This window comes from Barbus barbus, assembly GCF_936440315.1.
Source record: "Barbus barbus genome assembly, chromosome: 45".
Classification (NCBI taxonomy): domain Eukaryota; kingdom Metazoa; phylum Chordata; class Actinopteri; order Cypriniformes; family Cyprinidae; genus Barbus; species Barbus barbus.
Window position 1 is genome coordinate 7,126,849 of NC_136723.1, and position 15,369 is coordinate 7,142,217.

The 15,369-nt window shown below is 38.5% G+C and overlaps 1 protein-coding gene across 1 annotated transcript; it reads left to right on the forward strand.

The window, feature by feature from the left end:
• Positions 1 to 1,320: 1,320 nt before the first annotated feature.
• On the forward strand, positions 1,321 to 14,086 carry LOC306863907 (chondroitin sulfate proteoglycan 4-like; the record flags this gene model as incomplete). The annotated part of the gene is made up of 10 exons (XM_079407501.1): positions 1,321 to 1,527; positions 2,764 to 2,927; positions 3,600 to 7,118; positions 7,211 to 7,684; positions 7,871 to 8,047; positions 8,491 to 8,689; positions 8,778 to 8,909; positions 9,209 to 9,384; positions 11,722 to 11,899; positions 12,003 to 14,086. The coding sequence occupies exons 1-10, from the start codon at positions 1,443 to 1,445 to the stop codon at positions 14,084 to 14,086; spliced, it is 7,188 nt and encodes a 2,395-aa protein (XP_079263627.1). The 5' UTR covers positions 1,321 to 1,442.
• Positions 14,087 to 15,369: the final 1,283 nt, after the last annotated feature.

Consider the following 15,369-nt stretch of genomic DNA (forward strand, 5'->3'; position numbering starts at 1 on the left):
TTGGATGCGAGTCAGAAATTAAAAAGTATTGGGGGGGAATTTTGCCCCAGATAGCTCAAATGTGGGAGAAAATGCTGCATGCTTTAATAAATTCATCTTTTTTTCTTTTTTTTTTTTAATGTTACCTAACATTTGCTTTTCTTGGCATATCTACTTATGGCTGGATTCATTTTGGGCTTATTGCCTCTGCACACAAATTGGACTGTAGCTGTCAGATACACGGTCTGTATTTGCCGTTTGAGTTCCCTTACAAATACAGAACTGTGATGGTATCAGGTATGGCACTTTGATATACCAAGGAATCGAGTGGTACGATATTTATACACTTTGGAGTTACTCTGAAGTACTTGAAGGAATACCATCCCAGCTGGTACAGCTACATTGTTTAAACACCTTTAAAATAATAATAATAAAAATTATCATGGAAATGTTGTAATAATGTTGTATCTTATGTATTTCACAGTAGCCTATATCTTCTTGTATGTGTATTTAAATGATTAAAAAGAAAATATAAATATAAAGGTAACGATGTGTCAATATGGCCTACTAATTGTTGGGCAATTACTTTTACATAAAAAAAAAAAACAATTCTTTACTCACACTTTCCTGAGAATAAAATGTATAATGTTCATATATAAATCCTGTATGAGAGAGTTTCTTAGTTGTGATCTGTGTTCAAAGATGTTGTTTTAAAGGGATTAAGAACATTCATACTTAATTATTATCTCGATAAAGACACGTGCTCTGAAGGAAGCAATATTAGTTTTAACACTCACTGAAAAAAACTGTTAAGGGTTAAATTATGTTTTAACACTTTATGTAGTGTGCTCGCGCCTCCTCGTGGTCATTGTAAGAATAAATACAAACAAATACATCAGTAAACGCAGATGTTAAATTCATGTCTATTTTGTAATATGCTTATTTTTTTTTTACTAACATGATATTATTGAAATACTAATATTTCTACTTATTCTTTTATATCTACAGTGATTATAAATGCTGGTACTTTTAATGTAAGCTATATTTATAAAACATGCAAATAAACATGTGAAACAGACCACATACTAAAAGAATTACAAAATATTGGCTTTAACATGATTATTCCACAGTACGCATTCGATCCTAAATTAATTAACAGATCAATAAGGATGACAGATTCTGCAGCTTTAAGATTTCAGAAGCTTTCATTATTGCTACTAAAGTACAAGAATACTGAATAATAATAAGAATGCAGAGGTTGGGCAATCTCTGAGACTATGGCAGTGTTATGAATATGCATGAAGGGGCGGGGTAACCCGACACACGCCCGTGACGTTGTTTAGATGACAGATTTGCAGGTACAGTGATTGAAAGTTAACAATGTTTTAAGGTCATGCAATGGACGTACTTCGGGGAATATTAAATCAATAAGACATTTAAATTGATCTGAAATGCTATGAAACATGTGGATTCACATTTCTTTTGAGCAAAAGTTTTTGTGGTGCATGTTTGTGCTTCTCTCTTTGACTGGTGGAGAGGCTTTCGGAGGTGAGTGTCAGCAGATTACATTATATAATATAGTGATCAGTTTTATATTTTACCTGTAGTTTTGTTTTCAGTAGTTAATGCATCTATAGTCTCTGTAGAATTTCAGTTTGGCTTTAATAATTCAGTTGCTATGGAACGATTATTTATGTAAATACATAAAATATAAACAGTAATTCATAAACAACACATTTGGAGATAGTGACATGTAAGGAGTAATTAATACCTCACTGTACAAAATCACTTGTGCACATGTCTGATATGGGATTAGATATAATCCGATTTGTCCAAATTCATTTAGTTTACTTGCAGCATAAATGGAAGCGACCTCCCCCAATCCAGAGTAATCTGCAATGCATTTAAAAAAACAAACATCCTAACATTGCTAGAAAGATTAGATAATGTTGCTTTAAGCCTTTAAAAATATGACCCTGTAATTTTTCTGTTTTGAAGATATAAATAGGCTATTTAAAGTTATGTAAATATTAATGTGATGTATCTTTATCCCAGTGTCCATGCATTAGGATGGATGCCTGTTTTTTGAATAAGTGTTTATGTTTGCTGCCACTTTGTGGTGCATGACTAGTTTATACAGTAACTTGGACATACTTTTACAATCTGTCCCTCACAGATTGAGCAATCTAATTAGTAAAAATTCTCTGCCCTATTAACTCAGTATTGTTAGCATTTTGAAAAGCATGTTCATCCCCAGTCACCGTGCTAATCCCTATCGACTCCTTTGACACAGTGCTCTAGAAATTAGGCAGTACTACTGTGCTCCTAAAAGGCGTTCAACACATTAAAATGCATTAATTGAATTCTGATAAAGCATTAGAGGGTTGCAGACACAACAGCACTTAGACTAAACTGCTTTAGGCACAGAGCAGCAGCTGTCACAGAGCTGTTCAGGCCAATAAAAACTCTTAATTTACTGGGGGCAACTCAGATACATACACTATGCAAGAATAGTCCATGCACTTATGAGGAGAGACAAAAGCTGAGGGGATGAAATTAAGTAATTTAAATGTATGAGTTGTGTTTCTTAAATAGCAAGACACACTGCCCTCTGGCATTTTTTTGTTTTAAGGAATGTGTCCTTTGCCCTCACTGTTGTAAACTGCAAAATGGGGAAAAAAATGTGTCATGTTTATGTATAAGCAATAGTATTACAAAACGTGCATCAATAGGGGTTTTATAAAAAAAAACCTAAAACTAATTCTAGTACAAATTACTTTGCAGCTTCTTTCTACGGAGATGGGTTTGTGCATTTGAAAGCAGTTGAGTTGTCTAGTCAGACGTCGTTCCATGTACGGTTTCGAACCTCTGGACCCAATGGCCTGCTGTTCTTGGCAGCTGGGGAGACGGACTTCCTCTGGGTGGGGCTGCATTCTGGCAGAGTACAGGTGATTAATTAAATGCATTACATTTAAATGATTTTACTAAAAATAGATCTTCATATACGACACTATTTATAGGTATAGACTTTATTGTAATCTGTAATTTGATGTTTTATAATATTTAATTGCATATTCATTAGTTTCTCTTATATGCAATTTTTAGAATAGAGTATGTATCAATTTCAGTGATAAGTCAAAAACAGAAAGAATATTTTAGCATAAGAAAACAGTACAGTCATTGTCTGAGATCACTGCAATTTTGCTACTGCTGTAAGAAGCTGAGATTACTTGGTGAAATCTTGCATATGTTGATCGATTCAGATGAATAGGCTAAACTACAGTATTTGAAATCTTAAAAGAATACTGAGCTCAAACTTATTCCCATCTGTGGCAGTTACATTCATCAGACTTGTAATAAGGTATACACTCAACGCAGATATTTTTTGCCTACAGGCAAAAAAAAAGGCAAGTGATTTCTTGTTGCTTTCAGACAAAAAATGTCTGTTCATAGTCTAAACCTCCAAATGCATCACTGTACTGACAAGTCTTTTCATGCTAAAAAAATACTGACATGGCGACTCAGTTAATGCTGTATGAGTTTTTAGCAATACTGGGAGTAATTACCTTTTTAAAAGATTATTTCCTACATTACTATAAAGATCTGTCCATCTCTGTCAGGTACGGATTCAGCTTGGATCTGGGGAATGGACTGTTCGTTCTGAGAAGGGTTTTGCCTTGAATGATCTGACCTGGCATACATTAGAACTTCAACATGATAATGACAACATCACACTTACTGTGGACAAAAACTCTATAACATCTGCTAAGATGCCAGGACCTGACTTTGAACTGGATATCCAGGATGGACTTTTTGTTGGTGGTGTCGGGGATCTGGAAAAATCCTACCTCTCAGCAAATGAAACTCCTTTTGGCTTTCGGGGATGTATGGATGAGGTTCTGTTCAATGAGCATAACCTCCTGTCCTCCCTTAGGCCTTACTCTGGATACAAAATGATTCATGAAGTGTCGCTTGGTTGCAGCCCACAGTTTTCAGCCACTGTCAACGATTCTGTAAGTTTTTTCAGTTCCAAAGCATACATGTCCCTACCAACATGGGAAGTACCCCAAGAGGGTGTATTTGAATGTGAACTGCATACATTACATTCAGAGGGGATCCTTTTATACAGCTCTGCAGGAAACGGTAACTATTTTGCCCTGGAGATCCAAATGGGTCACCTTGTTTCTATCATTAAAATAGGTGTAACCAAGACAGCATTGCGTTCCTTAATGGTCGTCAATGATGGGGCATGGCACATTTTGCGGCTCTATTTGTCTCCTTTGAATCTTCAGTTTACTTTGGGTTTGGAGATGCATAATTCTAGCTTTGGGATAAATGTCAGTGCGTTACAGTTTACTGGACCTCTGTTCCTAGGTGGGATTGATGTCAGCACTTACACAGAAGTCCGCAAGAATGGATTGCTCTCTATGGTAGGGAAGCGTATAAGAGGAGATTCGTTTAAAGGCTGTCTTAGGAATATCAGAGTCAATTACCAAAGGATGGGCCTTCCAAAAGCATTGGTCACCAAGGATATTTCTGTTGGTTGTGAACCACAAAAACAGCTTGGACCCAGTACCACAAGTCCATCAGTTAGTACCATAGATTCGGAAAATATCACAGATGCCCTACCTGAGATGGACAAGAAAAATTTCCTTTTACTCAAGGATTTGGAAGTTCTTGAAGGCGGACGGGCACCACTTGAGTCTAAACACATTAAGATTAATCTAGAGTTCCGTAAGATTGGGATCCGTCAGTCACAGATTATGTTTCGCGTTGAAGAGCAGCCGGTCCATGGGCAACTCCGACTGGATGTTGACCCTGATCTGGGTGAGAACACCTTCAGTATTATGGATCTCTGGCATGGAAGGGTCATGTATGTTCATGGAGGATCTGAGGACCTACTTGACTTTTTCATGTTTTCCATCTTCACCAACAGCAAAAAGGAAGTGCCTAGCTTTCTCAAAGGGAACCGTCTGCACAGATTTAACATCAGCATCACACCTGTCAATGATGCTCCTGAACTCAGCCTTCCTGAGGGCAGTCTCTTCATTCTTCTAGAGCGTTCAAGACGTCGTATGAGCACCGATGTCCTCAGGGTCATCGACCCTGACAGTAACTCCATAGATCTGATGTTCTCAGTCCTTGGAAACCTGAATGCTGGTTCAGGCTTTCTAGAAATCGAGGAACAACCGGGTAGAGTAGTTAACTCATTTTCCCTAAGTGATCTAGAGCAGGGTAAAGTGAGTTATGTTCACAAAGGTGTCAAGAACGCCAGAATGGCAATTAGGGTGAGTGATGGGGACAAGTTAAGCAACACAGTGGTACTCCGGATCATTGCTGTTCCCCTAGAACACAAGGTTGCCAACAACACTGGAGTAGAGGTAACCCAAGGTGAAGCAACCTTTATTAGTAACAAACATCTTGCTGTCCAAGTCAATGTTCCTAAACAAGCAGTGGACATTCGTTATGACGTCACAGTGCCACCAATCTATGGTGAGCTTCAAAGGCTGCATTCAAGTGGGCAGTGGAAGCAAACTAGCACATTTACACAAAAACTTCTGGAAAAGGAGCGTCTTCGATATATCAACACCTTCCATGGGACGCAGCAAAGTAATATCACTGACAGTTTCAAATGCAAAGCCACAGTCGGCTCAGTCATTACGGACGAGTTGTTGTTTTTGATTAGAGTACGCTGGATTCGTTATAGAATCACCAGAAACAAGGTAGAGATAGATGGTGAACAGAAAGTCACATTGACACCTCAACAATTCCATGTTGTTACCAGGGGTGCAAGACTTTTGGAAAATGACCTTCACATTCGTTTATTGACATTACCAAGAAAAGGACATCTTGTTCTCAGAAATAAGATTTTAAAAAAGAACTCAACTTTCAGCCAAGATGACATTACTAACCACAAGTTGCAATATGAGCTCTTAGAAAGGGCGGTTGATGATGCAAGAGACATGTTTCACTTTCAAGTATTCTCAAAATTTGCCCTGTCAGGGATTCATGAGTTCAGAATCAGTATCAAAGCAGATATTCATAACATAATTTTGAAAAATCATGGACTTTCTCTCTTGGAAGGGGAGAGCAAGGTCATTACTAAGGCAATGCTTTTCTCAGAGACACCCAGCTCTAGAGCATTACACTACACTGTCACCAGCAGCCCTAAACATGGGGTACTGAAAAGAATAAACCTCTCTAATTCCTTCGCCAGCAGTGACAGCATAATAGAGTTCACCAATCAGGACATTTCAGAGGAATGCATCTTGTATGTCCATGATGATAGTGAAACCACCCATGATGCATTTACATTCCTGGCCTCTTTTGGCTCTCTGAAAAATAAATCCCAAGGCACGGAGGGTACATTTAATATTTCCATCCAGTTGGTTAATGATCAGAAACCCATCCGTGTTGTGGATAAAGTTTTCCATGTGGTTCGTGACAGCCAGCGGTTGCTTACACTGGAAGATTTGTGCTACCATGATGCTGACACAGACTTTGATGACAAAGATCTGCTTTATACCAGACGAAAGATCCCTATGGGTGAGCTGGTCCTGGTAAATGACACCACACACAAGCTTTATCAATTCCATCAGAAGGACTTAGAAGAGAAGAGAGTGCTGTTCATTCACAAAGGGGTGAGTTATGGCCGCTTTGTCCTCTTTATATCTGATGGGAAGCACTACACATCAACACTACTTGAAGTTTCGGCCCATGATCCATTTGTTAAGGTGGCAAACAACACGGGTCTTTTGGTCCAGAAAGGACAGATGGCCAGTTTAGGAGTTGCTAATTTCAGTATCTCCACTAATATAGATGTCAGGCATGATGAAGAAGTGGCCTTTGAGGTGTTTCTACCACCGAGCCATGGGACTCTTTACTGCAATGATATAAAAGCAAATACTTTCACACAGCATGACTTGAAGATGGGTCATTTGGTGTATCATCACGATGACAGTGAAATACTGGGGGACTTTTTTAACTTCACCAGCAAGGTTAAAGGCTTCCGCCTGGATGCAAGTGTGCCAGTTAAGGTGTACCTTGAGAGTCATCAGAAGCCTCCAGGAGTCATTCACAATAACCTAGTTGTGGTGGAAGAAGGAAAGCCTGTCAAAATCAACAAGGAAATTCTCCAGGTTTGTTTTGCTTTATTAAAATCATTTTCAGATAACTTGGTTATGAAATGTAGACTATTATCTGTTTAATGTGTATATGTGGTGTGTTCCAGGTCGTTCATGAGGATAACAAACCTTTTGAGATTGTGTATACTGTGAAGGTGGCACCCACTCACGGTTTTCTACGGATATCTATGCTAGAAGAGGATCACTACGGTGGAAGTCAGGAGAATCCCATCCAAAGCTTTTCACAGGGTGATATCAATGAAGGGCATGTTCAGTATGTTCAAACCGAGCATGGATGTGTTAATGACTCCTTCTCACTTGACGTAACCAATGGCATTCTAACAGTCCGTGACCTTGTAGTCATAATGGATATTATCCCCTTGCACATCCCACTAGAGGTGTCCAATATGACCCTGATAGAAGGTTCTTCTAAAGCTCTCACTCAGGACATCATCAAAGTTGTCAGCCGACACTTTCGTGGACTCCAGATCTTCTATCTTATAACCGAGGGCCCTCATCATGGACGAATTGAACACTCAAGGATCCCTGGTATTCCAATTCCGTCTTTCACAAGGGCTCAAGTGAGTTTCTGTTCGTCACTTGTTTACTTTGTTTCTCTTCACTCCCATACAACAAAGGTTAAAACAAGGCAATACATTTATAACAGTTTATATTAGGTAAATTACAAATGTTTAATCATTATGAAAGGATAATACTCACTAGTAGTTTTTATAATAAATCTAATTGTATTCTTTCTTTTGCCATAGGCTGAACAGGGATTCATATACTATGTCCATGATGGAAGTGAGACCATGGCTGATCATTTTACAGTGGTGGCCAATAATACAGATATCCGGAAGCAAAGTTTGCCATTTGTGGTTTATGTCAATATAACACCTATAAATGATGAACCTCCAATTGTAACTGTCAACAGAATTCTCAAGGTGAGGTTTTTCCTTTTAAGCTAATGTGTAATCTTCTTATATGTATAGTCTTTGTGAAATTAAATTGTAAGTTATAAAACAAAAACACACCAAAACAGTAAAACATGACCGCAAACTGGATTTTCAAATGACAGATTTCATCTTCTTCCTGCACAGACCCAACAAATGTGTGCACTAGCACTAAAATAGTGATACATTCATCTAATATAGGTTTGGCACGTATTGTTTTTCCATTTTCATCATGGAAAAAAGCACTGGTTAAAACCATCTTATACTGTGTGGAGGCCTAGACTTTAGATGCCCACTTTGGCCAGCAGGAGGCTCAGTAAACACATTCTAAAAGTGCCTCTGGTGGAAAAAAAAAAATAGTTTCTAATGAAAAATGTCAAACCTCACCTTACAAAACATGAGCAGAACTGACAGCTTCATGTTTCTTTCATTAGGTGTGGGAAGGTTCTGTGACAGAGATAACCACTGAAGACCTCAGTTCTGAGGATCCAGATTCTCCTCCTGAGAGCCTAGAATTTATCATCACTCCACCAAGTAATGGGCATCTAGCCCTGAAGAGCGCCCCCTCCAGGCCAGTTCTGAACTTCACCCAAGAGCATATCAGTCATGGCCAGATGGTGTTTGTACATAGTGGTTAGTTTACGTTATAAAGTGCCCATAAGATTTGATAACCCATTTTCCTTGATCTCTCAGTAGGTCTGTGGTATTTATGTTTTGACAGGTGCCCTGTCAGGAGGATTTCACTTTCAAATCAATGATGGGGTGAACTTTGCTCCAAGGCAAATCTTCAGTGTTGCAGCCCAATCTCTGGTCATCAGCTTAGAGAAAAATCAAGAGCTCAAAGTTTTCCCAGGTTTGATTTTATTGTGCTTTATAGAAAATTCAGGACTTATCTGTTGTCGCTTTCTTCAAATAAAACTCAAGTGATATTTTATACGACTGTTAATGCTATACACTTTTTAGTAGAAAGAAGTTAGTAAGGGTGCCGTTCATATGAAGCAACAGGGTAGCAAAATAACAAGATGTTGTAGCAGACTGCAGCAGCTGGACTGGATTGTAAAAAGTGAAACTCAGACTAACCTAGTCATTGAAACAGTAATGGTGCAATTGTCTTTGTGATGTAAAGGATGTATTTCCTATATCCTTCTACAGGGTCTTCAAAGTTAATCACTGAAGATGAGCTGCTGATAATTACAAATGACTTTGATGATATTTATGGCAATCGCACCATCACATACACCGTGACCTCACCTCCAAGATTTGGCAGCCTGATTTGGAAACAAGATGAAAGTCCCACAGAAGAAATCTCATCCTTTACCCAAAACATGGTATTTATGAAATCTGCTTCTGAGTTTAGTTGGCTGATGTTAAAGTGTGTACTTCTTATCAAAAGTATGTTCACATGGAAGTGTTCTTCAATTCCAGAGAGGAATTGGTGCATTGCTAAGACAAAAGCAAACTATTTTGAGCTAGCGAGTTCTCCTAATGTTTAACATTTTAAATGCTCTTCCATAGATGTCATGATGTCATTCAGCATAGATGTTTTGAAGATATATATGATTTCATGGATGTTTTTCCATGTCAAAACAAAGCTATTTTATGTAACATTATTTGAGCATAACATTAAGTTGTTCTGACAGAAATTGTATTGTGACGTATCTGTATAGCCAACAACTTAAGTCTGCACATGACTGCTGTATGTCATTTTCATGACATCATCACCAGCCCATTATCTGCAGCCCAAATTATTTTTTTTGGGCAGTAAGAAATTTAGTTGTAAACTTTATCTGAATCAACCACACAAAGGAAATGCTAGATCATAATGCCAATACTTCCTCATCTTCTAGTGTTCTTTAAGCTGATTTATTTTAAAAATGTGATATTAAATAATATTTATCCACCTTTTTCCTGAACGTGGAAGTCTCGCCCAACTCATACTGGAACGATGCTTTACATTTCTGGTGTTTCTAGCCAAATTCTAGTCAAAACGTATTTTCCGAGCTCATAATATAAAGTTAAACCTATGCAAATGGTTTTAACCCTAAAAGAGGAAACGTATCCTGAGGGATACAAACATTTGAGAAGCTGTGGGGAGAACCAGTGAAAGTGTAGGTCTTATTTCTTGGTTTCATTTTGAAAGGGTGTTTGTTGTGAATATTTAAATGATTAAATGAACATTATTTTATTTCGCTCGCAGGAAGCATTTAAAACTGCATGGCCATCTGTAGTGGGAAATCTACTCACCCTCCAATAAAAGTTGATCTAGTTCACAAATTTACACATGTTGGAGGGGACTTATCTGTTTAAAAAGTTGTTATTCAGCATTAGCTTATTAGGTTTACATTGAAATTTTACAAATTAAAAGCTTACATTTTTTGGAAATCTGTCCCTAAATGTTTGTATCTCATGGGATACGTCGCCCTTTTAGGGGTATAAATCAAGATATAAAAACATATACATGTTTTAGAAAATCAGATCTTTTTGTAATCTTGACAAAACACATATCGTTCGAAATATCTGACAGTCAAGGTTCCATATTTGGTAACTGTTTTGTAATAGAAGTGATATTGTGACAGAAAATGATTTTTTGTGACAGAAAACTGCATAAAAAAAAAATCAATAGTGTTTGGGTGTAACCCAGTGTTATTTTTGGTATAGTGCCCAAACAAAATCTCACAGGAACCACAAGTGTTGTGGTATCAACTTCAAATTTGGAACACAAATTGGTTAGACATATGGCTTTGATTTCATCGAAATTTTAGAGTTCAACATATTTTATAAAATAAAATAAAAAAATAGTATGCTACATTATCTTTATTGTAAACTTAAACTTCTATAACTTTTTTATACTTTCGTGTTTTGAAATGCTTTCACTTCAGCAATAATCTGCAATGTGTCATTTTTAAAAAGAGACCTGTCTGGTATTCCAAAGCATTCAGGAATTACAACCATGTTGTACAAAGCATTGATTAACAAGTGTTCTCTTTTCAGTGACTTTATACCCCCAAAGGGATGACGTAACCTGGGGGATACAAACATTAAAATAAAAAATGAGTCAAATTAAAAAAAAAAAAAAAAATCATGAAATTGTATTATTTGAGTTTCAATAAGATGGAAAATAGAAATAAATTAATTTTCTGATGTCTCTTTATGGTTTTGCACATGGAACCATAGTTTCATCACATTATAGTGTCGTAATGTCAGTCTTTGTGCAGTTACTCAACTATAGTTGAGTGAGTTGATGACATGGTTAGATGATATGAAGCGGTTAGCTGCATTGAAAACACATAAGTACACATATCCTACATACGGTTCTGGGGATTTTGTCCACAAAACACATTATTTTATTATTTTTACATACTGTATTTTAACTTAAGCATTGCAGATTTGCTTTTGCGCAAAACAAGTACTTTACAGGAATTCTTGAATATTATTGCTGTTAGTGTGGCAGCCAACAACACTACAACACATTTTTATATTTATGCTGTAAAAGTTTCAGTTAAACTCATTCAGTCGACAGCATTTTAACATGAATTTCTATGGAGACGGGAACACGAGCATCCAAACGAATGTTAGAATCCATCACGATGGTGCTGTTACTCAGGAAAAAAGTGGATATGATCATTCTAACTTATAAATAAGCTAAATGACTTGTGTTATTTTAGGTGAAAGAACGTGCTGTGCTGTATGCACAGACTAAACCTGTTTCATGGACCGCTACAGATTCCTTCACCTTCACTGCATCATGCCCCCCAGCATTCCTCCAAGCTCATACCTTTAATATCCACATCTCTTATGAAAATACAGGCCCGGAGCATAGGAGTGCACTCTTAACAAATACTGGTAATGATTTCTGACTTCTTGTTATTTTAATTTGAAAAACAATAAGAAAAAATATATGATTACCTTTACATTAACAACACTAACATTCATATTTATTATTTAGGTGCTGTTGTCGCTGAGGGTAGTAGTGTTCTCATTGATAAATCAAAATTGGATGCCGCAAACGTTTTGGGAAAATTAGATGAAGCAGAGCGTAATTTCTATGAGGTCTGGTACGAAATCACCTCTCCACCCCACCATGGTACAATTGTTGTAGGTGAAAAGAACCTGACACATGAAAGACCAAAGTTCTCCCAATTCAACCTCCATAAGCATGGAATCATATATGTACATGACGACTCAGAGACCACTCATGATAACTTTACCTTGGACATGTGGCTAATCCCCAAAGGAAAGCCTGCTCAACGACCTCAGAATACAGATTATATAGTATCTGAAATATTTAACATCACTGTGACCCCTGTTAATGACCGGCCTCCTGTGCTCAAGACAGGATCCCCTCGACTCAAAGTAGTCAAAGGGGACACTGTGACCTTGGATCCTGAGAACCTTTATGTGGAGGACCAAGACACTCCACCTGAGGAACTTTATTATACTGTAATCAGCAAGCCAAAAAATGGCTTCCTTGCTTTGGAGGGTCAGCTCAATAAGTCTATCAGCACCTTTACCCAAGCTGATGTAAATCAAGGAAAGGTGCACTTTGTACAAAAAGGGGAACTCTCATCAGGGGTCATCTACTTCAGCATCACTGATGGATTCCACAGACCACTCTACAAGCTCTTCAGTGTAGAGGTAGAGAATATCACCATCAGTGTGGTCAACAACACTGGACTGACTCTATTGCAAGGCCAGACCACAGTGACTGTGACATTTGAGAACCTGGCCACAGTGTCCAATGAGAGACATGCATCCATTAAGTATTTAGTTACAAGCCCACCAAGTCATGGGAGTGTCATGGTTATGGAAGAACGGGTCACACACTTTGACCAAGAGGACCTGCACATGGGCAGAGTATTTTATAACATGAGTGACCTGTCATCCCCTCAAGACTACTTTGAGTTCACGGTCTTCACATCTGAGAGTAACCTGACCAACCAGGTGGTCAACATCACAGTCAAGCCACTGATCCACCTTGGAGAGCATGTCAGGATCCCAGATGGCATCCCAGTGAAGCTACGAAAGGACGTCCTGGATGCAACAGAATTGGCCTCCCTTAGTGCTAGTGATCCCATTTTTGAAATCCTTGAGCCGCCGAAACATGGAAAGCTAGTCAAAGTCACATTTGACCTTGGAGGAGCCTCTCACTCAGTGGAGTCCTTCTCATTCAGGGATGTGGAACAAGGCAGAGTGGCTATTGAGGAAAACATCAACTTCCATGCCATTTATGGTAACACAACAGCACCCAGGTACAACATCACAGCTTTCCATCCACTTAATGACTCATTTGTTTTCCTTTTGAAGGCAGCCAACGTTCAGCCTGCCATGGGCGAATTTGTGTATCTAGTATTACCTTATGACCCCATTACAGGGAAGCATATGCTTTCAGAGCCGACCAAGTTGCCGACGCTGAACAGAACAACAAATGCTATGCACCCTCCATCTCACATAGATCCATCAACAAGACCACACAGGACTGCTTCAAAGCTAAAACCTCGAAACCGCTGGGGGAACCACACACGAAGCAGATCCACGGTTCCTCACGTTCCCCGTACCACTATAAGCAAGTTGGACCCCTCCCCGAAAAATACTTTGGTGAGGATGGAGTCTTTACCGAGGCCTGCATCTGATCCCCTGCTCATCATCCTGCCACTTCTGGCCTGCCTCCTCCTGATTGTTATTCTTGTGGTTCTCATACTTGTCTTCCGGCACCGCAGGGAAAAGCGGGCCCATCCAGCAATGATACAGGATCTAACAGGGAATCCTGTTGAAGATATTTTAGCCAGAGGCCCGTATTTGGGTCAGCCTGAGAGAAGTCTCACTGTTCCTTCTGTTATAGTAACCCCTCTCACTCCGAGTTGCCCAGATAGTCCTGTTTTACAGGAAATTCATGATGCAGCCTTGGTGCCACCAATTGAACAAGCTGTGTCTCCATTTCTCCTTTGCACATGGAATCCACTTAACCTTGATTCTGCCCAGCAATGTTCACAAGCAACACCACCCCTTAAACAAAACCAACACTGGGTTTGACTCGACTCTTTTTTATCACATCCAGATGTTGCTTGAACCAATTTTGTGAACTATCATTGTGTATGACCATCATCGGAGACAAATCTTAGCATTACTGGCAGAAGAAAGTAAGTTTCTAATTTTCACACCATACAATGAGAAACTTAAATATCTAATCATACTATTGCTGACATTTGGTTTTTAACCTTGCAGACTCTGAAGGTCTCTTGGCTTAGTATCAAGGGAAAGATTGCCACATAACTGCAATTTTAACATAATTTTTTTATGTTAATCCTATTGTTTCAGTTTTGTCCTGCCACAGCTTAGATGTTATTGTGGTTTTGATATTTTTTGTTGTTGTTTTGTTTCTTACAAAACACAGATGGCCACTAAATCTTATTACAGGGTCAGAATATTTTGCAGTTACATTTTCCAGTATACATTGTCAGACAAAATGTACAAAAATTGTACCTTTAGCTTGTCACTGGGCAGGACCCTCAAAGGTACACTTAAGGTACTAATATGACTTATCACCCTTTATGGGTAGATAAGATACAAAGGTACACCTTTGAAGGTACTACCAGGGTTCGTACGGTCTGGAAAAGTCATGGAATTTTAAAACAGCAATTTCCAGGCCTGGAAAAGTTTTGGAAAAATAAATAAACGCAGAAAGTTTTGGAAAAGTCATGGAAATCTATTTCACAATTCTCTGTATAATAGAATTATGTTTATTCAGGTCCTGAATTTCGGTGCGGGATTCCGCATATGCTATATCGCATATTTCTACTCATTCCTGCAGCTTTCGACTTTAAAATGATGGATATTCACACATTTATTCAATAGCCTATAGCTTGTAGATTTGATGAGTAAATAGATCCACACAGAATATCAGATCAGTCATTTGAAAACAGATTCAGCTGTACCGCGTTTTCTCTCTTTGACTTTCTCTTAAAACGGCTTCATCAGCGCATCTCGTCTGCACTAAAGAGCTGCTGCACGCTGCGATACAAGTCTTTCGCCCGCATTTTGATACAGTTGACAGAATTGTCACTTGCCTAGTCGGGTCATTGTTGCATCGTCACAAAAATTTAGCCTGTTATTTATTTGCACGTCTTTTTAAGCCATTAGGTAAAATAATGCTCCAGAGCTGGTTTCCTGTGCACTCAGTCACGTCCAAATGGCGTGCGTATAAAGCCGCCTAGCGAGTACCAAATTGACTTTGGTACCAAACAAGCTCAGCAGAACCCTGCACGGGCCTCAAACATATGCCCAAATCCAATCCTTGTCCAGCAGATTATCAGTAT